Source organism: Bos indicus, chromosome 19 (assembly GCF_029378745.1).
Source record: "Bos indicus isolate NIAB-ARS_2022 breed Sahiwal x Tharparkar chromosome 19, NIAB-ARS_B.indTharparkar_mat_pri_1.0, whole genome shotgun sequence".
Taxonomy (NCBI): domain Eukaryota; kingdom Metazoa; phylum Chordata; class Mammalia; order Artiodactyla; family Bovidae; genus Bos; species Bos indicus.
In genome coordinates, this window is record NC_091778.1 from 38,220,971 (window position 1) to 38,244,252 (window position 23,282).

At 40.6% G+C, this 23,282-nt stretch overlaps 1 protein-coding gene across 3 annotated transcripts in view; it reads left to right on the forward strand.

The window, feature by feature from the left end:
• Positions 1–22,089, forward strand: part of SPOP (speckle type BTB/POZ protein) — an 82,341-nt gene extending 60,252 nt beyond the window's left edge. For all 3 annotated transcript variants that reach the window (XM_070773305.1, XM_019981849.2, XM_019981848.2), the window contains 9 exons: positions 556–699; positions 1,332–1,453; positions 3,352–3,503; positions 3,627–3,754; positions 11,287–11,464; positions 15,040–15,095; positions 15,591–15,713; positions 19,410–19,552; positions 20,821–22,089. In XM_070773305.1, the coding sequence (XP_070629406.1) occupies positions 622–699; positions 1,332–1,453; positions 3,352–3,503; positions 3,627–3,754; positions 11,287–11,464; positions 15,040–15,095; positions 15,591–15,713; positions 19,410–19,552; positions 20,821–20,965 (1,125 nt within the window). In that variant the 5' untranslated portion in view covers positions 556–621 and the 3' untranslated portion in view covers positions 20,966–22,089. The remainder of the gene's footprint in view (positions 1–555; positions 700–1,331; positions 1,454–3,351; positions 3,504–3,626; positions 3,755–11,286; positions 11,465–15,039; positions 15,096–15,590; positions 15,714–19,409; positions 19,553–20,820) is intronic.
• Positions 22,090–23,282: the final 1,193 nt, after the last annotated feature.

Consider the following 23,282-nt stretch of genomic DNA (forward strand, 5'->3'; position numbering starts at 1 on the left):
TGTACCCCCAAGGGAAGGAGCCAGTAGTAAACCTGTGTGTGGTGTTCACCATGCTGTCTCCTCTTTAGCAAGTCACTCAGTTGTGTCCGACTCTTTGTGACCCCATGGTCTGTAGCCCACCAGGTTCCTCTGTCCATGGGATTTTCTAGGCAAAAATACTGGAGTGGGTTGCCATTTCCTTCCGTGTTTTCTGTGTCTCCTGCATTGCAGGCATATTTACCTGTTGAGCTATCAAGGAAGCCCCTACTTTAAGTACCCTTTGAGTAAATTCATTTGGTAAGATAATTATCTTATAATTATATAAATTATATATGTTATATAAATAATTAAATTAGTTTTATGCAGAAAATTAAAACAGGATTATATCCTTGTGATGAGGAGATTGCCTTAGGTTAGGTGATGTTCCCTGAAGTTAACATTGAATGCTAAGGAGTCATTTGAATGATAACGGGAAAGCATTCCAGGCTGGAGACAAAGTTTCCACTCTTTGGAAGGTCAAATGGAAGTAGTAGGATAGTATGCTAATAAAATTCTCTTGCTTCTTCCATCAACCAGGGTGAAGAAACAATAGAAGTTTTTGTCCCCTGACTTCGGAAATCTTGTTTAACCTTCAAACTGGCGATGTCAAGGGTTCCAAGTCCTCCACCTCCGGCAGAAATGTCGAGTGGCCCTGTAGCTGAGAGCTGGTGCTACACACAGGTAGGTACTTCTTGGGAGGATTTTGGTGGACAAAAGGAGTCAGGTTTGTTTTCTATGTTGGCTTTCCTGCTTTCTCTGAGTCATACATGTCAAATAGATAAAGTACATGTCAGCTTTCCGTTCCTTGGTTTTCTACGAGGAATCTGAATGGCCTAGGCCGCTGTTTTTCACAGGAGGTTGAAGGAGGGGAATCTTCGAAACTAGATCTACTCTCTACATCTTCCTTGATAGTAATGTGTGACTTTGTTGGGCAACTCAAGGGGATACTAGGTTTGAGATTTGCAACCCCAGGCAGTGGTATCAATATCTAAATCATTAAACACTGCTCTGAGCAGAGGTTCATTTTAGGTGTGGCTTAATCACATGCTTTCCCAGCATTGTCTGTGCTTCTCTCATTTTCCATCCAGTATTTCTCAGAAACTGAAAAGAAAAGCAGTGGAAGCAGTGGATCACTGTGAGATTTCTTAAAATGTAGATGAGGGATGGAAAAGGCTGAGCCTCTATGCTGGCCGAACAGTGCTATCTTCCTATGGGATTATGCACAGGGAGGGAGGGGGAAATTATCTGATCTCCAGCCTGTTTTTCAGGTTGCTCACTTCCTATATAATTACTTCCTGGTTTTCTATCAACAGATCAAGGTAGTGAAGTTCTCCTACATGTGGACCATCAATAACTTTAGCTTTTGCCGGGAGGAAATGGGTGAAGTCATTAAAAGTTCAACCTTTTCATCAGGAGCCAATGATAAACTGAAATGGTGAGGAAGAATACATTTAGCTGTAAAAACTTTTCTAAAAGTTGCCTGTTTTGCTTGGCTTCATGGAAGACTGACTGGAACATAAGATCCTTGATGGCAGGGACTTTGTTTTGTTCTTTATTTATTCCCCAGTATCTGATACATAACAGATGCTCACTGTTACGTTTGTTGAATTAGTTCGGTGAGTGTATCGGGGTCAGCAAGCTCCAATGGCTGTGGAGTAAAGTCAGTGAGTTAAGAGGGCCAGTATTGTAAATAATATCCGTACCTGGTGTGAATGTTGACCACTTTGCAAACTAGTTAGTGTCCTAAAAGAAGTGGTGGCTACGGCTCCCCCTGATGATAGCCACATGTGAATAAGGTCTGAGCATTGCCAGATTCTCTGATTTTTCAAGAAAAACAGAAAATCTAGATTTTATAATGTAATAGCTCTTGATTTTTAGATTGCCTGTTTTTAAACAAAGGAGATTTATTTACTTGTAACTGGAATGCCCAGGCTATAGGATATCTTTTAAGGTAATTTGATCCAAGAGCCAGCCCAGTGATTAGATTAAGGATCCCAGCACTCTCTGCTCTGCCCTGCTCTCCACACTGTTTGTGGAGAGCATCTCAAGATTAGCTTCCCTTGTGGTTGAAAGTTGATTGGCAGTAGCAGTGGGCATCTTCCACTACCATCCGGCAGTCTTTAAACTTGCTCTGAACTGTGTGGCCAAGAATGTGTCAGATGTGCACTGATTGGTTTAGATCTAGGTTCCCTCAGTTGATCCCTGTGGCAAGGGAAATAGGATCTGGGAGGCTGGGTCAGTCCCTTCCAAACCGTGTCTTCTCTTGAGCAGCAGGCTGTTATGTATACAACCATGTACTCTCTACAAAGACCAGAATACGTGTCTATGAACCACCATTTTAACCTGTTAACCCACTGAAAAGTTCAATGACTTTCCATTCATTTAGTATTTGTTGGCCATGTACCTTAAGTAGTGAATTACTAGGTGCTGAGAGAATTCTTAGGCATTGTATTTAAGCATTCTTAGGCATTGTATTTAAATTCACATCTTCAGCACAATGTGTTGAGGGGTCTATGGCGTATGCACTTCCTAGAGAAGCAGTAAATTGGGCCACCTGTTGAGAGAGTGTCATAATACTGGCAAGGCCTATGGATACGTACGGCCTATGTATTATACGTGGTAAAACAGTGTCTGAACCACATGCAGTTCAGCTAATGACATTTACAAGTTAACTGAGTTGAACCTGTTAAATTCTGTCTGAATTTTGTTTAGATCCATTGGTAACAGATTGGCATCACTGACTCTACTTAGAAGTCTGACTTGGAACTCTGCCCCACATAATGGGAGTTTACCTTTGTCTGTGCTTCCTCCATATTGCCTCTTTTATTTTAATCTTAAGAGTATTATTGCCAGATTGATAAAATATCTATAAAAGATAACTTATTTCTCTATAGAGTTCTTTTTCTCTCCCAAATTGGTGTTGAAAGGCTCACTGACTTTTTTCCTCTTGGTTTCACTGCAGTCCCCAAAAAATAAGGGGCTGCTTTTCCTGAGATTGAGGATTAAAATAGATTGAGACTCGATTGAATTTCAAAGTATTTTAGGGGGAAAAAGTGATTTGGAAGATTATGAGGAAAGAGGCGGAGATGCAAGGGATATGTTGTCAGATTCTAAGATGCCCCTTTATTGTTTACTTTTTAAAAGGTGCCTCAGGTTGCGCTAGAAAAGTGTTTTCTAAGTGGTCATTTAACTGAATCAGAACATCCTGCTTTGGGGCCTGGGTTTGTTTTTTAACATCTCCTGTTGATTCTTATGTTCTGGTTGCCTCCTATCACTTCATGAGCCTGCAAACATGGATGCTTTTGACTTTTTTTTAACTTCTGTTTTGGGCAGGTGTTTGCGGGTAAATCCAAAAGGACTAGATGAAGAAAGCAAAGATTACCTGTCACTTTACCTGTTACTCGTCAGCTGTCCAAAGAGTGAAGTTCGAGCAAAATTCAAATTCTCCATCCTGAATGCCAAGGGAGAAGAAACCAAAGCTATGGGTAAATGTTACCTTTGTTTGACTCTGTTTTCACATCCAGCAACTTTATACATTGACAAGTTGTGGATTTGATTTGATCTTTTTTTGAGTAACCCTAAATATAACTTTTTTTTTTTCACTCCAGAGAGTCAACGGGCATATAGGTTTGTGCAGGGGAAAGACTGGGGATTCAAAAAATTCATCCGTAGAGATTTTCTCTTGGATGAGGCCAATGGGCTTCTTCCTGATGACAAGCTTACCCTCTTCTGTGAGGTGAGTCCTTTTACCCTGCTGTGAGAGTAGCAGTTCCCAGACCTGATGGGTATTGGTAGATGTACTGTTATCAAGGATGGAGAGCGAGAAAATCCCCAGTGGAGTGGTGCTGCACGAATATTATTTACACGACTGACTGAAAGCTGTGCCATGTTTTCAAGGTTGTTGGGCAACTCAGTTTTCCACTTGTCATTATTCTGAAAAACAAAGATTGTGTATGTTCTATCTTGGGTCATGATTCTGGCTTTTCATTGCAAAATTTTTCAGAAAGCGTTTGGAAGGACTGTTACTTTACACTGAGGAGAATGACCAGCAACTGGATAAGCATATTTGTTCCTTGAGCTTTCTGGCTCCTCCTTGAATATGAGGTCCACATGTGTTTGATAGAGCACTTTCTTTTTGCTCTTTGAACTAGATGACTTTTATTGGTTGTTGAGTGTCTCTGGTTTGTCTTGCTGAGGGAGTTGTGAAATAGGAAGGTAAGAACCATTTTTTTTTTTTAAGAGTGCAGGTTATGTAAAGCTAAGTCATTGTTAGTGAAGAGGGTTATCTGTAGTCATTTAGGAGAAGCCTTCTAAGATTCCCAATGACCTAAAGAGCCTTTTCAGGTTTATAGGAGAAGCCTAGAAATAAAATTCCTTGAGAGTGAGTTGGAAAATGGTTTCTTTAATGAGTGTATACTAATTAGTCGTTTCATGCTGTTATTAATGCATTTATAAATACTAATAAGCTTACAGTGTAAGAAACGGATAAAACCTCTAGTCAGCTGGGATGTTGGTGTTCCTTGTACATTGTGTGGTCAAGGACCTGATTCCTGATCACTATCACCAAGAGAATGTCTCCTGTGCTTTCATGGGGAGGGTGCAGGCAAGTTTCCCAACTAACAGTGTACTCTGTCAAATAATAGGCCCACATTGCGACTTAACATTAACAGTAGCTCCAAAGGCATAGCATGTCACCACCTGCGCGGTGGGGAAGGTGTCCCTTAGGAGTCTTGCCCTGTTGTAGAAGAGGCCTGGCCAGCAGTAGCTGGCTTCTTTTCCAAGTCACAGCTCATTGAATATTTTCATAGAGTTGCTGATGATTAGTAAACCTGGGAGGTATAGTTTATTAAAATACTACACTGAATGCATAAAATATAGTTTGCATAATAGCTACCTTTTCTCCTTTTTAATTGCTAAGTGAAAAGAAATAAGAAAATACTAGAGTGTAGGTGTCTGTAAAAATACATAAAATGTTGCAGTTATTTTTTATAAAATTTTGCAGTTATTTTTTATCTTGGAATTTCAATTCTACATAAATCCAAGTAGTAGTTACAGATCATACTCAATTGCCCAAGTGGAGAAATGAAAGCAAGAACAATTGGGTGGTTTCGTGTGAGATTGAATGTTATATAAACAAACTATCAAATATTCACCCACCTTAGAGATCCTGTATTTCAGAAAAAATTTAAAATAGTGGATTCTAATTTCTTTTGGAAATGAAAGCCAATCTTTGAACTATTCTCTGAAGGAAATCACCTCTAAATAATGCATCTGGTGTCTTAGGCAGTACCAGAACCTTTATTGCCATATTTTTAAGTCTACAGTGCGTCCAGCGTTTTCTTACATGCTCTCCCCAGCACTTCACCCCGCCCAGATCCATTCCATCTGCTTCAGCCCTTGTATTGACATTCTTGATTTGGAAACCAGTTGACCTGCCCTCACTTGGCAATTTCTCATCCTGTGGTTGAGTCTGAGATGCTCTCTCTTTGCTTCCCCATATGAAATTCTCTTAGGAGAAATTCTGTGGTTAAGTTTAGAAATGCCTTACTGACTTAGAAGGGAAGTGAGATGACACTTTGGAAATGAGGAGATGTTGAACAGGGAAACGTCTGGCTGGGTTCTGCTGATGCCATCGGTTTCTTACCATCGGACCAGGTGTGCCATCTGTTCATCTCACACTTCTCTGTTGGCCACAGGTGCTGAGTGTTGCTTCTCGTTCTTGGGCTTGTGCCTAGTGAGACTCGTTTCTGTTCCAAGACTCTCTGTGGACTTAGTAGCGTTCAGCGTTGCAAGACAGTTGCGTAGGTGTGTGTGTTGGATGTGTGGGTTTTAAAAATGTCTGCAGCTCATCTAAGTTCTTAGTGCATTTCAGAGCTAGATCATCCTTTGGTGAAAATTCTGTCCCTTTGACCTTTGCTCCCTTCTATCAATGGAATATTTATTAAAAACTTTATTTGTTCATATTTATATTTTATTTATTATTGGTTTGGTTATATTTTCTTACAATTTAGAGGCCTTTATGAAGTTGATGTCCACATACAGATTTAAATTATGAGTACTCCACTGTTCTATTCCTTACCCAGTTTTTGGCCCAGGTACTTCTGTCCTGTCCTGATGTCATAAGTGCAGTTGTTTTGTGAATACTTTTGGTCTGTTCCCAGAGGCCACAAGAGGAACTCCTAAGGTGAAAGACTGAGAATCACACATTGGTGTGTTGGGCTATATTTCAGTATAACTGTATAACCGTTAATGAAACTGAAAAATGCCGAATGGGTAGTCTTGTTTGTAATGTGCCACACTGGGTTCACTTTCGGTTCTTACTGATCTTTCTTTCTGACTGTTAGGAAATGTGGTGATTTTTCCAAGTTGATACTGCTTAGTTAATGCATTCCCTCAATTGTCTTTTATCACAGTCCTTTGAGCTGGGTTAGTTCTTTTCGATTCATTTTATGTTATTGGGGGGAGAAGCAGTGCCTAGGGAGGTTAGGTAATTTTTCCTGACATTGTGCAGCAAATTGGTAGCAGCTCTCCACTTTCCATCTCTCGTCTGCTGTGCTGCACTAAAGTGGACCTGAGCACCATTCACCCTAGGAAACATGGGCTCTACCAAGTTTTCTTTGGTAATGAAAGAATCATGAAAGCTTTACACTTTTAATTTTCTTTTTAATAATTTAGACCACAGAAAATCTACTTGAAATGCTTCACTTCTGTTGATCCTCTTTATTTGTACTGAAAATAGGTAGCTGTTAGCAGTAAAGATCCATGTATTCCATCTTCATTGTATATGCCCCTGATAGGTAGAAGATTCCAGTGCCTGTTTGTAATGTTGTAATTAAAGTTTAAATATTAAATACCATATGAAATATCTAGATACTAGTTAATTATTAAAATGTCTCTTTCTTTAACAAACAATATCTCTTCAAAGCCTGGGAATATATATTTTTGCCAAATTTTAAATATGTTGGTCTATTTTTTCTTTTACTATTTATTAATGGATTATTTGTATATATTAGTTGAAAGAAAATGTTAATAATAATTGATTGTTCTTGACCTACAAAAATGGTGACTTAATGTGTACTATCATAGGTTATAAAACATGATAATGTAGTAAATCTACTACCCAACCCAACATTACTCCCAATAACTTAGAACTGACCTATATATGCTTCTCCCCTATCCCTTAGACCTGTTGTCTCCCTACTCAGACAGTGATAATAAATAGCTCTTTTGAATTAATCATTCCATTGTTTATTATTTATATGCCTGAACAATATATTGTTTAGGTTTGCTTGTTTTTATGAAGATGGTCTCAGGATGTATGTAGTCATCTAGGACCTACTGTTTTCACATTATGTTTCTGAGGTTTATTTATATTGTGAATGTCGCTATAGTTCGTTGATTTTAATGCTGTGCGGCATTTTGTTGTGTGTTCACACACCATCTGATCGGTTTGTTTATTCTTTCTCTTACTGACAGACATTTAGACCGTTGCTGGTCTTCTGCTTAGAAGTAGTGCTGCTGCTGTGTTGTTGTTGTTGAGTCACTAAGTTGTGTCCAACTCTTTATGACTCCACGGACTGCAGCACACCAGGCGTTCCTGCCCTTCACTCTCTCCTGGATTTTTTTCAGACTCATGTCTAGTTGGTGATGCCGTCCAGCCATCTCATCCTCTGTCACCCCTTTCTCCTCCTGCCCTCAATCTTTCCCAGCATCAGGGTCTTTTCCAATGAGTTGGCTCTTTGCATCAGGTTGCCAAAGTATTGAAGCTTGAGTTATTGTATCAGTCCTTCCAATGAATATTCAGAGTTGATTTCCTTAAGGATTGAATGGTTTGGTTTCCTTTCTGTCCAAGGGACTCAAGAGTCTTCTCCAGCACCACAGTTTGAAAGCATCAATTCTTTGATGCTTATCCTTCTTTATGGTCCAACTCTCACATCCATACGTGACTATTGGAAGAACCGTAACTTTGATTATATGGACCTTTGTTGGCAAAGTGTCAACTGCTGCTATAAACAATCTATATACAGTCTGTTTATTTTTTTGATTGTTTTAATTATATGAAAGTTAAAAATGTATTTCCAGTATTTTTTACTTTGACTTTCTATGTTTGGACAAAATATACAAGAAATGACATAATCTTTCATGAAATTTTCTTTTTTAAGGAAAAGAATTGACTTTAAAAGTGAGGCCCTTTTACAACTTGAAATTTAGAGGGTTATAGAGCCTTCCTGAGACATGTTCATGCAGTCATGTCTAAGACGACATTAATGTCACAGTCACGTCATCTTCACAGCTGCAATTCTGAATGAGTCTCCATAGTCAACTTTATAAACATTAAAAAAAAAAATCTTTAGTTTTTCTCAGAATGGTATCATTTTAGTGTCATCATTTGCAGAGGAAAACAATCCCTTTCTAAGTTAAAAGTTTGGGCTCTGAAGACTCATTTGTAAATGCCATTTAAAATTTATTTTTAATTAAGCGTATTTAATGTTGGTAAGAGGTGCCAGACATTCAGAGCTCTAGAGACTCCAGGCATCCATATATCTGCAGAACAAGTCTGGCTCAGACAGTAAAGGTACATTCTCCTTCCTGCTGTGTTCCTGTCTGTGTCTAGAAAGAAGAATTACCCCAGTGAGAGGAGTCACTGTCTTTGGGCCCCATGCATTACCAAGTACACATGTAACCACCACAGAGACTACTGATAACCGTAGTTTGAAAATCAGCTTAGCTCTTGCCAGTTCATTTTACCCAGTCTAGTAAACTGCCATCAAGTGTTGATGACGTTGGGCTCCTGTCATACTGGTTTAATTCAAGCTTAGGAGCCCAGTGCCAGATGTATTCTCCGTTCCTTTCCCTGGCCATCCCATAAAATTCCTGCCTTTCCTCATGAGGAAGTTGGATTTAACTGGGCATATCCTTGGTGTTTTGTTTGTTCCTTTTTAAATCAGCAGTATTTTGAAGCTAAAACTGGAAATAGGCTGCTTCTGCTTTTGGTGTTAACATTATATCAAAGAAGTAAGGATGTTAATAAGAGAAAGTTGCTGAACCAGATTAGAGATCTGACACGGGACAATCTCTGTGGGGTGGTTTGTGTTGGGTCCTGGGCTGTTAAAATAATACTGTATTCTGGCTCTGATAAATGTGCTACTAATGCTGAGCACATTCATAATTGATTAACTCGGCTGCTTCATTGTTCAGGACCATAACAGCTAGTTTGAAACAGATGAATAAACTTCTTGACCTGAGAGTCAACATCTCACTCTTATGCAGAAGGGGCCACCAGTCATTTGGATGGGGCGTTAACCGTCTCTGGGTTTATGATTGCATTTAAAGGATGACTTGCATCTTGAAGGTTAAAAGAAATTTGAGTCATTTAGGATGTCCCTTAGCTGTCTTTCTCATCTAACTCATAGGAATAGCAAGAGTGGGGAGCTGATTCTCAAGGTTTGTGAATTCTACTTTCTAATATTTCTAACCTAATATGATATAGGAGAGGAAGCATAGCTAGGGTTGTCAGAAGACTGAGATCTGTTGGGTCTCATCTTCAGCTTGGTAATTTACACTTATTTTATAATGTTTTATATGGTTTATAAATTCCTGTGATTTTTTTTTAACTAATTAATTTGACTTTGTGGAGTCTTGGTTGTGACACACAGGATCTTTCGTCGCGGCACATGGTCTCTGTAGTTGTGGCGTGCGGGCCTGGTTGCTCTGTGGCATGTTGGATCTTAGTTCCTTGACCAGGGATTGGACCTACTTTCCCTGCATTGCAAGGTGGATTCTTAACCACTGGACCATCAGGGAAGCCTCAATCCTTGTATTTTGTATTCTAACACATTTATCTGAATTTCATTGACCTATCTAGAAGTAGCAGGGTTTTAGATTCTTTAGACCAAACAGTTAAAACATGGCTGGTGCTGAAGCCAAGTGGCCAGTTGGATTTCTCTGTACACTCGTCATCATTCTGTTGCAAAGCTATAAGAACATGCCTAGCTGGAGCCAATCACCTTATGTGTCATTGTCACAAATGACTGAGTAAGCGTGTAAATAATGTGGGATACCTACCCAGTTATCACTACCCAAGATCTTCCAAGCTCTATCCTGTTCATTAAACTAACGTTGGTGAGGAAATACCAGTTATTTACTATGCCCTGTGTAAGAGATGGACCATAAAGGCTGAGCACCAAAAATTGATGCTTTTGATTTGTGGTAATGGAGAAGACTCTTGAGAATCCTGTGGACTTCATGGAGATCAAACTAGTCAATCCTAAAGGAAATCAACCCTGAATATTCATTGGAAGGACTGATGCTGAAGCACCAATACTTTGGCCACCTGATGCAAAGAGCCCACTCACTGGAAAGGACTCTGATACTGGGAAAGATAGAAGGCAAAAGAAGAAGGGGGCAGCAGAGGATGAGATGGTTAGATAGCATCATTGACGCAACGGACATGAATTTGAGCAAACTTGAGGAGATGGTGGAGGACAGAGGAGCCTGGTTTTCTGCAGTCCATGGGGTCGCAAAGACTCAGACACGACTTAGCGACTGAACAGCAACAAAAATAGAAGCTGTATTTTATGTTTATGTTCTAGACCTAACTGAAATAAGTGAAGTGCTTTTAGGCTTATAAGGTTCTTTTCTCTAGAGAGTTTAATTTAAATGGGAGTTTCTATAGGAGTTCTTTGTATTTAACCTTTTGCTTAGGGAAAACAAGGTAAATATTTAAGGCTTAACATTTGTTTCTGTCTTGTTTTTTCCCTGTGGTGATTTGACCAGGTACTTCCCTGTTGGCTCAGATGGTAAAGAATCCACCTGCAATGCGGGAGACCCGGGTTCATTATCCCTGGGTTGGGAAGATCCCCTGGAGAAGGGAATGGCAAGCCACTCCAGTATTGTCGCCTGGAGAATCCCATGAACAGAAAAGCCTGGCAGGCTACAGTCCATGGAGTTGGAAAGAGTAGGACACGACTGAGCGACCAACACACATTCAGGGCAGGGAAGGCAGAGCTTATGAGACATTTGGAAGAGAGAAGTTTGTGGGGCTCTCTCCTCATTGTCCTGAGATGTTGTAGGATAGTATGATTGTGATAGTTTAGAACTACTTGATCAAGAGGATAAATCCTTGATTAAAAACCAAGAGAATATGACTAAATTTTTATTTAGTTTCTAAATGTACTGCAACAGCAAGGTGAAAGTCATCTCTCTTCCTGCTGAGACGAAAATTCCTGGTACCAAAAGCTTTGGACTGTGTTTTCTTGTCTTTCACAGGTGAGTGTGGTACAAGATTCCGTCAACATTTCTGGCCAGAATACCATGAATATGGTGAAGGTTCCTGAGTGCCGGTTGGCAGATGAGTTAGGAGGACTGTGGGAGAACTCCCGGTTCACAGACTGTTGTTTGTGTGTTGCTGGCCAGGAATTCCAGGCTCACAAAGCTATCTTAGCAGGTTGGTATTTATTCATGGGGAGTTTCATTTTGGTTAAACAGGGAAAAATAGTAGACTGCATAATCACCTTTTGAATAACTTAAACTTTTTGAACTAGTACAGAAAAACTTCAGCTAAACATATTTTTATATTGTGGTGACATTAGTTGTCAAAACCAAAAAGACTTTCCATGAAAGTGCTACCTCGCTTTTCTCTCTGTAGTGGACTTAGACCACCATTTTCAAGGAATGGATGATGATGTGTATTAGATGCCTTTGCACCTCAAGGGAGATGTCCAAACACTGGTTAAGAGCAAGTATTAGCCCCTAGACAGGGACTTAGGATGTAATGGAGAAGATTCTGGACTCAGGACTAAACCACCACATAGCCAGGTCCCCAGCCCTGGAGGTTGTAGCCGTCTCTTCCATACAAACAGTAGAAGAATGAGAATGTTGCCAGTGACATGGAAGATCAGGTCTTGTTCTAATAATAGGCCCTTGGTCTTTAAGACCAGAAAGACTGACTCCCAGGAGGGAACTGATAAAGCAGACTGATGGCCTTTACCTCACAGGGAAGCATAGCTTTCAAACTTATATTCAGGCTAAAATATGTGAGAGGAAATCACATGAACCTTCAGGCAACAGATTTCTTACCAAGACCCCCGGCCTTGTCATTCTAAAATGCATACCTGGCAAAACCTCAGTCTGGCTCAATCTAACCATCCTACTGTGCCCCCTCTCAACTGAATGGTACTGAGAATTGCTAAAGGAAGTCATTAACGCTATGTTAGTGTCTCCACACTCAGCCAGACCCCACATTACTGCCAAGACCTCTTTCTATAGATACTAGTCAGCTCCCTTTCTTTTTCTCAACAATAGACACTTCAGACCTTTACCACTGTCCTTTAATCTCCATCTCCTGAAAAATGACCTTGCTACTTCTTCCAGGAGAAAATTGAGGCCTGTATCTCTTGGCTCTTGGCTCTCCCCTTACCTGCATTTTCTCTGCATTCTCAGTGGAGGAGGAGTGTCCAAAGCAAACTGTACTTTCTACTGCTGTTCTGTTTCACACGCTGCCTTCTCAGAAGCCTTACTCTGCTGGTTACACCCTTGTTATCTGATATGTTCCTCATCTCTTTATCCTATTGCCTGTTTGCTCTCAGGCTAAATCATGCTCAAGCTTCTCCCTCTAGTTATCCTCTCTCTATTTTCCAGAGCTAAGTTTCTTGAGTTAGCATATTACCTCTCTCGACTCTTTCTTCACACTTATCCTCAGTTCACCTGCATGCCACAAAAGCAGTTTTCCAAAGTTATATTGACCTGCTAGTTCCTAAATTTGAGGAACTCTTCAGTTTATGTATTTTTTGACTCCTGGTTTCTCTTACTGGCTCTCTGGCTACTTCTGTGTGACCTTCCTCTTCACCCACCCTTTAAATATTGTTATTCCCTAAGAGTCTGCCTTAGTTCTCTTTTCACTCTGCTTAATCTCCCTAGGTGATTTAACATCATCTTCTGTCTATCCACTGATCCCTATAGGCATCTCTTGGCTTTGGATCCTTCCAGAAAGCACCAACCCTTAGTCTTCAGCTTCTGTGATGTATTTATATGTACCATATAGTCTATAACCTTTCAGAGATAAGAACAGTGAGAATTGATATTCTTTTGTAGTTAAAATACTGAGGTTCAGAGGGTTAAGATTATATGGTTCAGTTCAGTCGCTCAGTCATGTCCGAATCTTTGCGACCCCATCAATCGCAGCACGCCAGGCCTCCCTGTCCATCACCAACTCCTGGAGTTCACTCAGACTCACGTCCATCGAGTCAGTGATGCCATCCAGCCATCTCATCCTCTGTCATCCCCTATTCCTCCTGCATCAGAGTCTTTTCCAGTGAGTCAACTCTTCACGTGAGGTGGCCAAAGTACTGGAGTTTCAGCTTTAGCATCATTCCTTCCAAAGAACACCCAGGGCTGATCTCCTTCAGAATGGACTGGTTGGATCTCCTTGCAGTCCAAGGGACTCTCAAGAGTCTTCTCCAACACCACAGTTCATAAGCATCAATTCTTACGGCGCTCAGCTTTCTTCACAGTCCAACTCTCGCATCCATACATGACCACTAGAAAAACCATAGCCTTGACTAATGGACCTTTGTTGGCAAAGTAATGTCTCTGCTTTTGAATATGCTATCTAGGTTGGTCATAACTTTCCTTCCAAGGAGTAAGCGTCTTTTAATTTCATGGCTGCAGTCACCATCTGCAGTGATTTTGGAGCCCAAAAAGATAAAGTCTGACACTGTTTCCACTTATATGGTTAGAAAATGGCAAATTTAAAATTAATCTTTTCTGGCATAAATTAGGTCAAAGTTCTGGGTACCTGTTAGCTGAAACTCCAATATTTCATCTGTTCCTTCTCTCTTAGGTAGAGATTGATCGTCTCAACTTTCACCAAAATCCTTGATTTATTAGACAACATGATAAAATTTGAGTTCCTAGTCATTTTACTACTCTCATGGTTGAAATTGCCTTTACTTATTTTTCATAGTGTTCATTAGACTAGAATGGGCATGGTATTTTATATATACACACACATACATACATATATATATATTTATATATGTGTGTGTGTGTGTGTGTGTGTGTGTGTGTGTGTGTATATATATATATATATAGTACTGTGAGGCACTATATAAATACATACAGAAGCTGAAGACTAAAGGGCTGGTGCTTTTAATAAAGAGGAAGTGTCCAAAGCAGAGATGTCTAGAGGGATCAGTGCACACTGTTTAGAACACTGTTTCTGGACCTTTCTTTGTGATTCCCACCCTTGAGGAAAACACTAAGAGACATTAAGGAATAAGATTTTGTTCTGTTAAGATCTGAAGGGCCATAAATGACTGTGGTACCTGAGATGGTTTTCTCCTTTTTGGGTGATCTCTGTTAATAATGCATGGCTTTAAGGAGCAGCCATAAATAAGTCTGTACTTCATGTAGCTAATGAATGCCTTTTAGTCCTGTTCTTGACCTCCTTGCTATGTGGACTCTGAAAGTGAAGAAAGTAGGTATCACTGTTCCAGACAAAAAACGTAGGTATCAGGACACCCTGCTTAGACCATGAACAACCTTCCATTTGAACCCCCAGATCTACCCAGAGGATATCATTGTCATCTAACATAGGTAATTTGAGTAATCTCCTTGAAATATCATAGTTGGAGTGGAGCTAATAAATTACTTTGAAGGGAGTGATTCTTTTTTTCCTCTATGTATTATTATTTTTTCCCCTATGTATAATTATTCACTCATTGATATAAAAAGAAAGGAATTTTATAGCTCTGGCATAATTAATATAAAAGATCATTTTCGTAGCAGTGGGATAGGAAAGAAAATGGTCTCTTCTCCTGGAGTTCTGTGGCTGTCCAGTGGTTAGACTTGATGCTTTCACTGCTGTGGGCCTGGGTTCAGTCCCTGGTTGGAGAACTAAGATCCCTCAAGCCACTTTGCATGGCCCAAAAAAAAAAAAAAAGATCTCTCCTTCATAACAGATGAACCAAGAGATTTTGGTGTGATAATCATATCTGTGTCTGTTTTCCTTTCACTTTGCAGCTCGTTCTCCAGTTTTTAGTGCCATGTTTGAACATGAAATGGAGGAAAGCAAAAAGGTACGTAACAGGCTAGAAATACGTCTTTTTAGCTAGGTGGCTAGAATCAGATTATTTCCCAGTTTGGAAGCAGATTTATTTTCCTGGTTTTTTTTTTTTTATTATTATTATGTGATTAAAATGGAGTACAGTACCCTGAACAGACAATTTCTAAAAGCAGAGAGAGGTGGTCTGGAAACATTCTGGGTAAAGCAGACTCACTGTTCCAAGCAGATCATTCAGATAGTCTTGAGTTGAGGTATTAGGCATGTGTTTTGTAAAGAAACGTGAAAAATCAAAGATATAGTTGTCTTGCTGTGTGTTTGAGAAACCAAAGGTGGTACATAAGATGGCAGAAAAGGCTATTAACAATCAAGTAGAGCAAAGAGAAGTTTCTATTGATGTTAGATTTAATATGATATGAACTCCTCTCTTCCTCAGAACTTAAAATCATGAAGATGGTTAAGGAATTTTGTTCTGTTGGAATGTTTCTTAATTTTAATTTTTTTGGCGTAGAATCGGGTTGAAATCAATGATGTGGAGCCTGAAGTTTTTAAGGAAATGATGTGCTTCATTTACACGGGGAAGGCTCCGAACCTCGACAAAATGGCGGATGATTTGCTGGCAGCTGCTGACAAGGTGGGATAAGAATAGGAAAATAATAACAAGACTGGGAGTTTTGGTGACCTCTTGAGCTTCATGACTGGGCTTTTATGTTGCTTTGTGGGCAGGATGAGCGTTTATCTTAGTTTGGTCAGAACAATCCTGGTTCATACTTGTGTTCCAACAGTTATCGATAGCACCTTTTTATTTTCAAAGGTGTCCTCCTCTTAATGGTAAATTATATGGTCACCCTCACCATGGAAAAGAAGTGAGATTTACCTGTCTTCTCTTGCCCATCTCAAATTTAACTCAGTGATTTGAAAGATTCAGATTAACATTTGGATTTATGATTTGGCTTTGTAGTTTACAGAATGTTCTTGAGTTCATTAACTTTTACTTAAGCTTTGTCAATAAGAATAACTTTTACATAGTGTTCTGGTCATTTGCAGCTTTTCCCTAAGAAGTTATTGAAATACATCATATTCAAAATTGTAAGAGAGATACTTCTACCATAAACATACACTTTGATTGTGAGACACATTTTTGATTTGAGAAATGTTAAAGTGTGAAAATAATAATGTAGATCTTAGCCTTAATGAATTGTAGTGATTACTAAAACAACAGGCAGGTGATTCCCAAGATTGAGGGGGGAAAGGTTAATGAAACTCTAAGTCAAACTGGGGTTTTTGTGTTGCTGTTTTACAACCAGATTGCTCAGAACCTTTTTGTGTTAGTGCGCACTGTGCGCTTTCTAAAAAAGAATACGGTGAACAAATTTCTCCAATTTCATTAACCCAGAATCACTGTTCTCAAGGATCACTTCCAGGGATTAGTGTTCCCCAAAACACAGTTTGGGAAACTGACTTTCATTGTGTAGATACACCAGACAGAGCAGTGACCTGTTCCTCCAAGGCCCTGTGGTCTGAGGAAATGGGGGGGTTGGGTGGGGGAAACAGTTGCTGTTTATCCTGTGGAAACTTTTCTTCTGCTGGGGAGCAGTTGAGGCGAGAGTGTTAACGGGCGCGAGCCCAGCCAGCAGTAGACTCTGAGAGAGGTGGTTCTCTGCTGCAAGTGCCTCCTTTTCCTGTCCTGCTGCTGCAGCAGCTGCCTGAGGGTCCCAGCTGTCTCTGACCTGAAGGTACTAGAGCCTTCCCAGGATTCACTCAGGGGAGTCATCTCCTTCCTCCTCCCTTTGCACCCCTGAGGAAAATGTATTTACAGTGGTGGTTTTATCTTTACTGATCATCTTTTTGCTGTGTTTATAGAGGATGAGGCATATAAACCCAATCAGTGCCTCCAGTGGAGAGGATTGAATAATAACTGTATTGTTTTATCAACTTGCAAAACTTTCCTAAGTATGATTAGGCATTTGCAAACATCCTGTACCCTTCCAGTCTAGCTCAGTTCTAACCAGAGAAAACTTGGCTTTCAGTGGAAACAGAAAGGAAACATTCGCTATGAGGTCTGGGAAAGTAGAACACATGGCCTGGATGGCTGCTTTTCATAAACTGAGTTTATAATGAGTATGCTTCATTTGCCCTCTAATAGTTTTTTGGCCACACTACTCCATTTGTGGGATTTTAGTTCCCCAATCAGATTTTGAACCCAGGACCTCAGGAAGAGTTCTGGGTGAGGGTATACATAAATGTTTTAGAAATGAACGTCTAGGTTAATACTGGGCACATCCTGAGAGCGTGGAGTCCTAGCCACTGGGCCACCAAGGAATTCCCTGGCCTCTGATTTTCAGTGAAGCAGTCACTTGTGCTTGTACATACCAGGCAGTTAGCCCTCTCATTATACAGCTCCTATAAAGATGAATAGTATCACAAGGTCCAGTTTTTAGACAGAAGTACTAAGAGTTGTGCATCCTCAGAGCCAGGTTTAAACAGCTGTGTCCCTGGGCTTTCATTCCTGCTCCTCAGCCAGAGAGCCTACTGGGAACCTGCTGTAAGTTTAGAGAGCTTGGGGTCAGCCAGAACTGACATTCCAAGGGTGGTATTTTCAGTGCAGTGTGTAAGAAAAGCAGTTGGATCACAGCAGTGCTTTAAGTTTATGAATGAGAAGTAACTGAAGAGTTCGTTTTTCAAGTTCCTTTCAGAATTTCGCATTAGATAAGATAATCTTTGCTCTAAGCTTATTTTAAAACATTTTTACCTTTACACCTCCTTGTGAGCTTCAGGAAAACAGAATAATAAATTTTCACGGAAGGATCTAAACATCTAGAATTTACCCAAGAGACTAAAACAGCTTCTTCTGAGCTTTTCCAGTCTCCTGGGGACATGTGTAATTAGACCAAAAACAAAACAAAACACGTTGCCCAGGCCTGGGAGACAAAATTTCAACCTCTGGGGTAAGTACTGCCATTAGGCAGGTTTTTCAGAAGCATAATTAAGAAAAAAAAGCTGTCCCCAAGGGACAAAAATGGCTACTTTTGTCTAATTATGCAGTAGGGATCAGAGCTATTCACAGCAAAAGTCCTTTTAAAAGAATATATTGAGAAAAAGGATAAGATGAATATTATTTGCAGCACTGAGTGAAGACTGAATATTTACTCAACTTTTTCTGGTCTTCTAAAACAAAAATGGCAACCTAATTTCTTTCTTGTCTAGTGTCATTCCTGTTTTCCATGGAAACTGTTTTCCAGTTACTCAAATGTAAAAAATTAAAGCTGCACCAAAACCAATAAAACTCTCTTTTTGCTGCAGGAAATCACAGTGCCAGCAGATATGCCTCCTCACCCAGAACTCATAAAAATAAAATTGTCCTGGTTTGATTGTCATGATTCAGCCCAGAGGAGTATTGTGTCATTGAGTTCTGAGGCCCTCAAAATGGGACCTGTACAGAGACTGGATTCCCTCAGACCAAATCATTCTCCTGTGAACTAATTAGTGACAATTTTACTTTGTGCCTCCTTTTTTCCCTGTCTTCCCTCTGCCCTGAAGTTCCTTAGTGTAAGTTCATGATATATTTGAGAGCAAGTAGTACAGTTGGATCAAAACAAATCGAGTAGATCAGATGTGCCCAATATTAACCTGGACCTTCATTTCTAGAACATTTACTTATACCCTTTATTTGAAAAATAGGAAGTTTTTAAGACTGAAACTAAATCCAGGTTCTCTGTTGCTTTGTTCTTCTACCCTCAGAATCTTAACCTCAACCCCAATAAAATAGGGCTCCATTTATCCTTTTCTATTGAAAAGGAGGCCTTTGGTTGACAGGAACAACTGCAGGCAGAGATGCTGGTAAAAGTCACCACAGGGCTCCTTTCACAGCCCGATATCCTGCTGGGCTGGTGGCAGTACTTAAGTAGAAAGGGCTGTGCTGCACCCTAGTCTGGCTCTAAATAAAAGGATTGCAGAAATTTAAAATGTAATGTCCCTGTTGACTTGAAGCAGAGAAATGCCTCATTGTAAAGGTAGGTGGTGATTGTTTAAGAGAGACTTTAATTGTAGTCAGGGTAAAGGAAAACTTGAAGATGTGGGTCTATTGCATAGACCCATATTGCTATTTTTCTAATAGACTTTAGAACTTGAATGGCAGCCCTGCAAGTTATTTTAGCCATCTTCATCTCAGCCTTCAGCGTATGGTTATGTTTTATAATTGCCTTTTCATGGTCTGTGGAGTTTTATTCAGGTATCCAGTTACATGATGGTATGGTTGAAGAAAACTGCTTCAGTAGCAATCAGCCCAGAGCCTTTCCTGTTCTGACAACAGCACGCTTGTGTTTTACAGTACGCCTTGGAGCGTTTAAAGGTCATGTGTGAGGATGCTCTCTGCAGTAATCTCTCCGTGGAGAACGCCGCAGAAATTCTCATCCTGGCTGACCTCCACAGTGCAGATCAGTTGAAAACTCAGGCAGTGGATTTCATCAACTAGTGAGTTGCCATCTTCAAAGTTCTTTCAGGATAGTTGGGTTAGCTAGCGAATGAAAAAGAAAGACTTTGAATTGGTAAGTGAAACAGATGAGTAACTTTAAGCTTTCAGGAGTAAGTAGAGAGTGTCTGTCTTTTCCTTCAGCTTGACAGTGTGAAAAATGGTTTTGCTTTCATCAGTCTAATCTGATTGGTGAGTGAAGTGTTTTACTACCTTGCAGGATGAGAATTGATGAAAATGAAAACTCGCTGGTCTGAAAGAACCTTTGTCCCCCGAAGCAGTAGCATCTTTACTTCACACTCACCAGCTTATTACAAAAAGACTAGCAGATCTCTGAGAAAACAAGTGGATTTTATGAGTTAGTAAGGGTGTCCAGTGGTCAACTGCAGAATGGGGAAAAGAGAAAACATAATTAGGAGATGAGGTTGTAGAATACTGTTTTGAGAAAGAAGTATCCATTCCAGTACATCTGTTCCTTCTTCCTAAATGACAAGTGACCTGGCCATATTACTTTCTCAGTGGGAAGTAATTCTCAGTGGGATATGTTCTACTGCTTTGCCTGATGAGGGGCAAAAGTTGGGGAAGAAACCCCAAGAAGAGAATCCCCTACAATAGCCGTATTGGAGTAAGACAGGTCTAAGGTTGCAGGGTAGATGAGTAAACATCATTTAACACAGAAAATGCCTTCAAACAAGGAAAGATGTTCTGTAAGGCTAAAGGACTATTTTGAAGGAGTTAGCAATGGAGGCAAAATGTTCCTTATCCTGAGTGCTCACTCTGTACTGGACACTTGCTTGGTGCTTTTTAGACGTTAACCATTCAACGAAGTGTGGGAATTGGCCTCTCTTTCAATAATCACATAAGCCTCAGGCTGTGATCTTTTTTGTGGTTATGGGACTAGTAAATGGCAAAGCCAGATGGAAACTCAGAGCTGTCCGATCCAGAGAACTCCTGCTCTTTATCAGCATCAAGGAATATAAAGAGCCTTGATGATTTAGAGAAAAGCCTGAAGAACATTTCGTCTTTTGTAATTGAGAATATAGTGGCTCAAAGTTCTGTTTTCAGACTTAGAAGAGACAAGAGCTGTGACCTGGTCACCTGTCTACCTATTGTCTAACAAGCAAATTCTCTTGCATGTTAAGGGTTCTGTCTGAGTGTGTCTTGCATTGACACCTAGACAGCAAACCCTGGGAAACTGGGCTCTCTAGATGGCTGTTCAGTTCATCCTTCATGTACTCCTTTGGTAACCCATCTCTCACATTTCTCCTAGCCATGCTTCGGATGTCTTGGAGACCTCCGGGTGGAAGTCAATGGTGGTGTCACATCCCCATTTGGTGGCTGAGGCGTACCGCTCTCTGGCTTCAGCACAGTGCCCGTTTCTGGGACCCCCACGCAAACGCCTGAAGCAGTCCTAAGATCCTGCCCGTTGTAAGACTCCGTTTCTTTTCCAGAAGCAGCAGCCGTCATGGCTGCCACTGACCACCAGGTAGACAGCGCAATCTGTGGAGCTTTTACTCTGTTGTGGGGGGAAAAGACTGCATCGTGGCCCCAGACTTTTAATACAGCACTAAATAAACTTGGGGGAAATGGGGGTGGGGGGAGGGAAGGGCCCAAGACTCGGGGCTGTTCTACCTAATGAAAACCCTGTTGCTGCGTCACTGTGTCCCCTTTGGCCCGGCCAAGGTTGATACTGTGGGGATTCAGTTTAGGCGCTGGCCCTGAGGACATCCCCGCGGTGGTACTTTGGAGAAACCTGTCTGCATCTGACTGAGCAGAACAAATCGTCAGGTGCCTGGAGCAAAAAGAAAACTTAAAAAGGACATGTAGTTTTAAGAGAAGGGAAAAGGAAAGAAGAAAGGATTTTTGCAGAATTTCTCAAAAAATCAGTTTGTGGATTCCAGTAGTATTTATGTTGAAAGAAATTTTAGTCCATCCCGCTGTGCTAAAACTTGGATATTTGTGAAAACTCCTCACTACCATGCAAGTTATCAGAAGAGCTCTCTTGTGGTTAGCACTTACTGTTTGCAAGAACAGAATATGTCCTGTTGCCCTTTGATGAAAAATGGCCAGCAGAGGTGAAAGGGGAAGGAGAGTATTTGATCTAGAAGATGAGTGTTCTGATGTGGTAGCTTTTGGAAAAAATCTTTATTGGTGTTGAAACTGGAAAAAATAGTTTATCCAGAATTCATACTGTCTTGACAAGAACTATGGTTCTCTGTTTTTAGATATTGTGGAAAATGTTTTTTGGCATTTTTCTCTGATTTTATTTCGTCTCCCCCACTCCTTTTTCTAAAAAAAAACCACAAATACACACACAACAATAACAGAGCAAAAAGAAGAGAAAAGAAAAGGAAACTTTATTATTAATGGTGTGTGAAAAACCTCCCAGCCCAAGATTGCTCAGCTGTTTGTACCTGACTTGCCGCCTGCATAGGAGCCAGTCCTGTTCCTTCCAATTCACCCCTCTTCCTGCAGGGGAGAACTTCCAAATGTTAAATTTTTTTTTCTTTTTGAAAATATAAATAATTACTATTTTGTACTGTGTGGTATCTCTGGTCTTTTGTTTCACTCACCTGGCTTGTCTTTTGGGTCTGAATTCCTTAAGGGATTTTGAAGGCCTAGTTTGATCCTTTAACTTGCAGAGGTTATGCTCAAAATGTCTAAGCAGTAGGGATTCATTGTGTGTCCCTAATCTCAAGTTTCCTTTGTGAGCTTCCAGCATCTGCCAGCCCCTTGTCTTTCCTGAGTATCTCACAGTCCACATCCTAATGAGGGATCAGGCTCCTACTGCCAAGGCAAGTAATAGAAGTGGGCTTTTCTGCACCCTACGTGTTTTAAGACCTAACTCCCAATCTCCCTTAACTAACTATAAAATATCAAGGGGACATGAATATGGAGATTTAATAAAGGGAAATTCTTACCTCTGACTGGTTCTGTCACTGACTGGATGTGTTTTCAGAAAACTTAGTATCTGAATTCCCATTGAGCTCACAGGAATGCCCTAGAGCTCCCCTCTGCTTTCATATGGCAGGGTTGCACAGGACAGAGGGGTACACTGGAGAATCATTAGCCATGGGGCCAATGTGTGTATTATTTGACCTTAGACGGAGACTCAAAGCATTTCACCTTCCATTGTTCTCCAGTGACTTCAGCCTTCGCAGACTTTCCAATTTTCATTTTATCTTGCCCCTCCTGGAATGAAATAGATACGACTGTTATCAGTATATCATTTCCCTAGTGGTTTAGACGGTAAAGCATCTGCCTACAATGCTGGAGACCTGGGTTCGATCCCTGGGTCGGGAAGATCCCCTGGAGAAGGAAATAGCAACTCACTCCAGTACTCTTGCTTGGAAAATCCCATGGACAGAGGAGCCTGGTAGGCTACAGTCCACAGGGTCGCAAAGAGTCGCACACGACTGAGTGACATGACTTCACTTCACATTATCAGTATAATCAAAGGCAGGATTTGTTCACTAGAAACCACTCCTCTGCACTTCTTGGTTTCCTCCTAAGCGTCACCTGAGTGAGCAAGTGCCCAGTTCTCCATGTCCTGGCTGCCATTTTCCAGATGAGCACACGGAGCTGGGGGCTGAGGTGTTCCCAGAATCTCCTCTACCCACGTTGTCTCTCAGGTAACTGCACTGGCTCAACACGGCTCAGGTTTCAGCAAACCTTCCTATAACGTATCTCATTTGAACTTCACAACAACTTGATGGGTTTGGTAGGACAAGT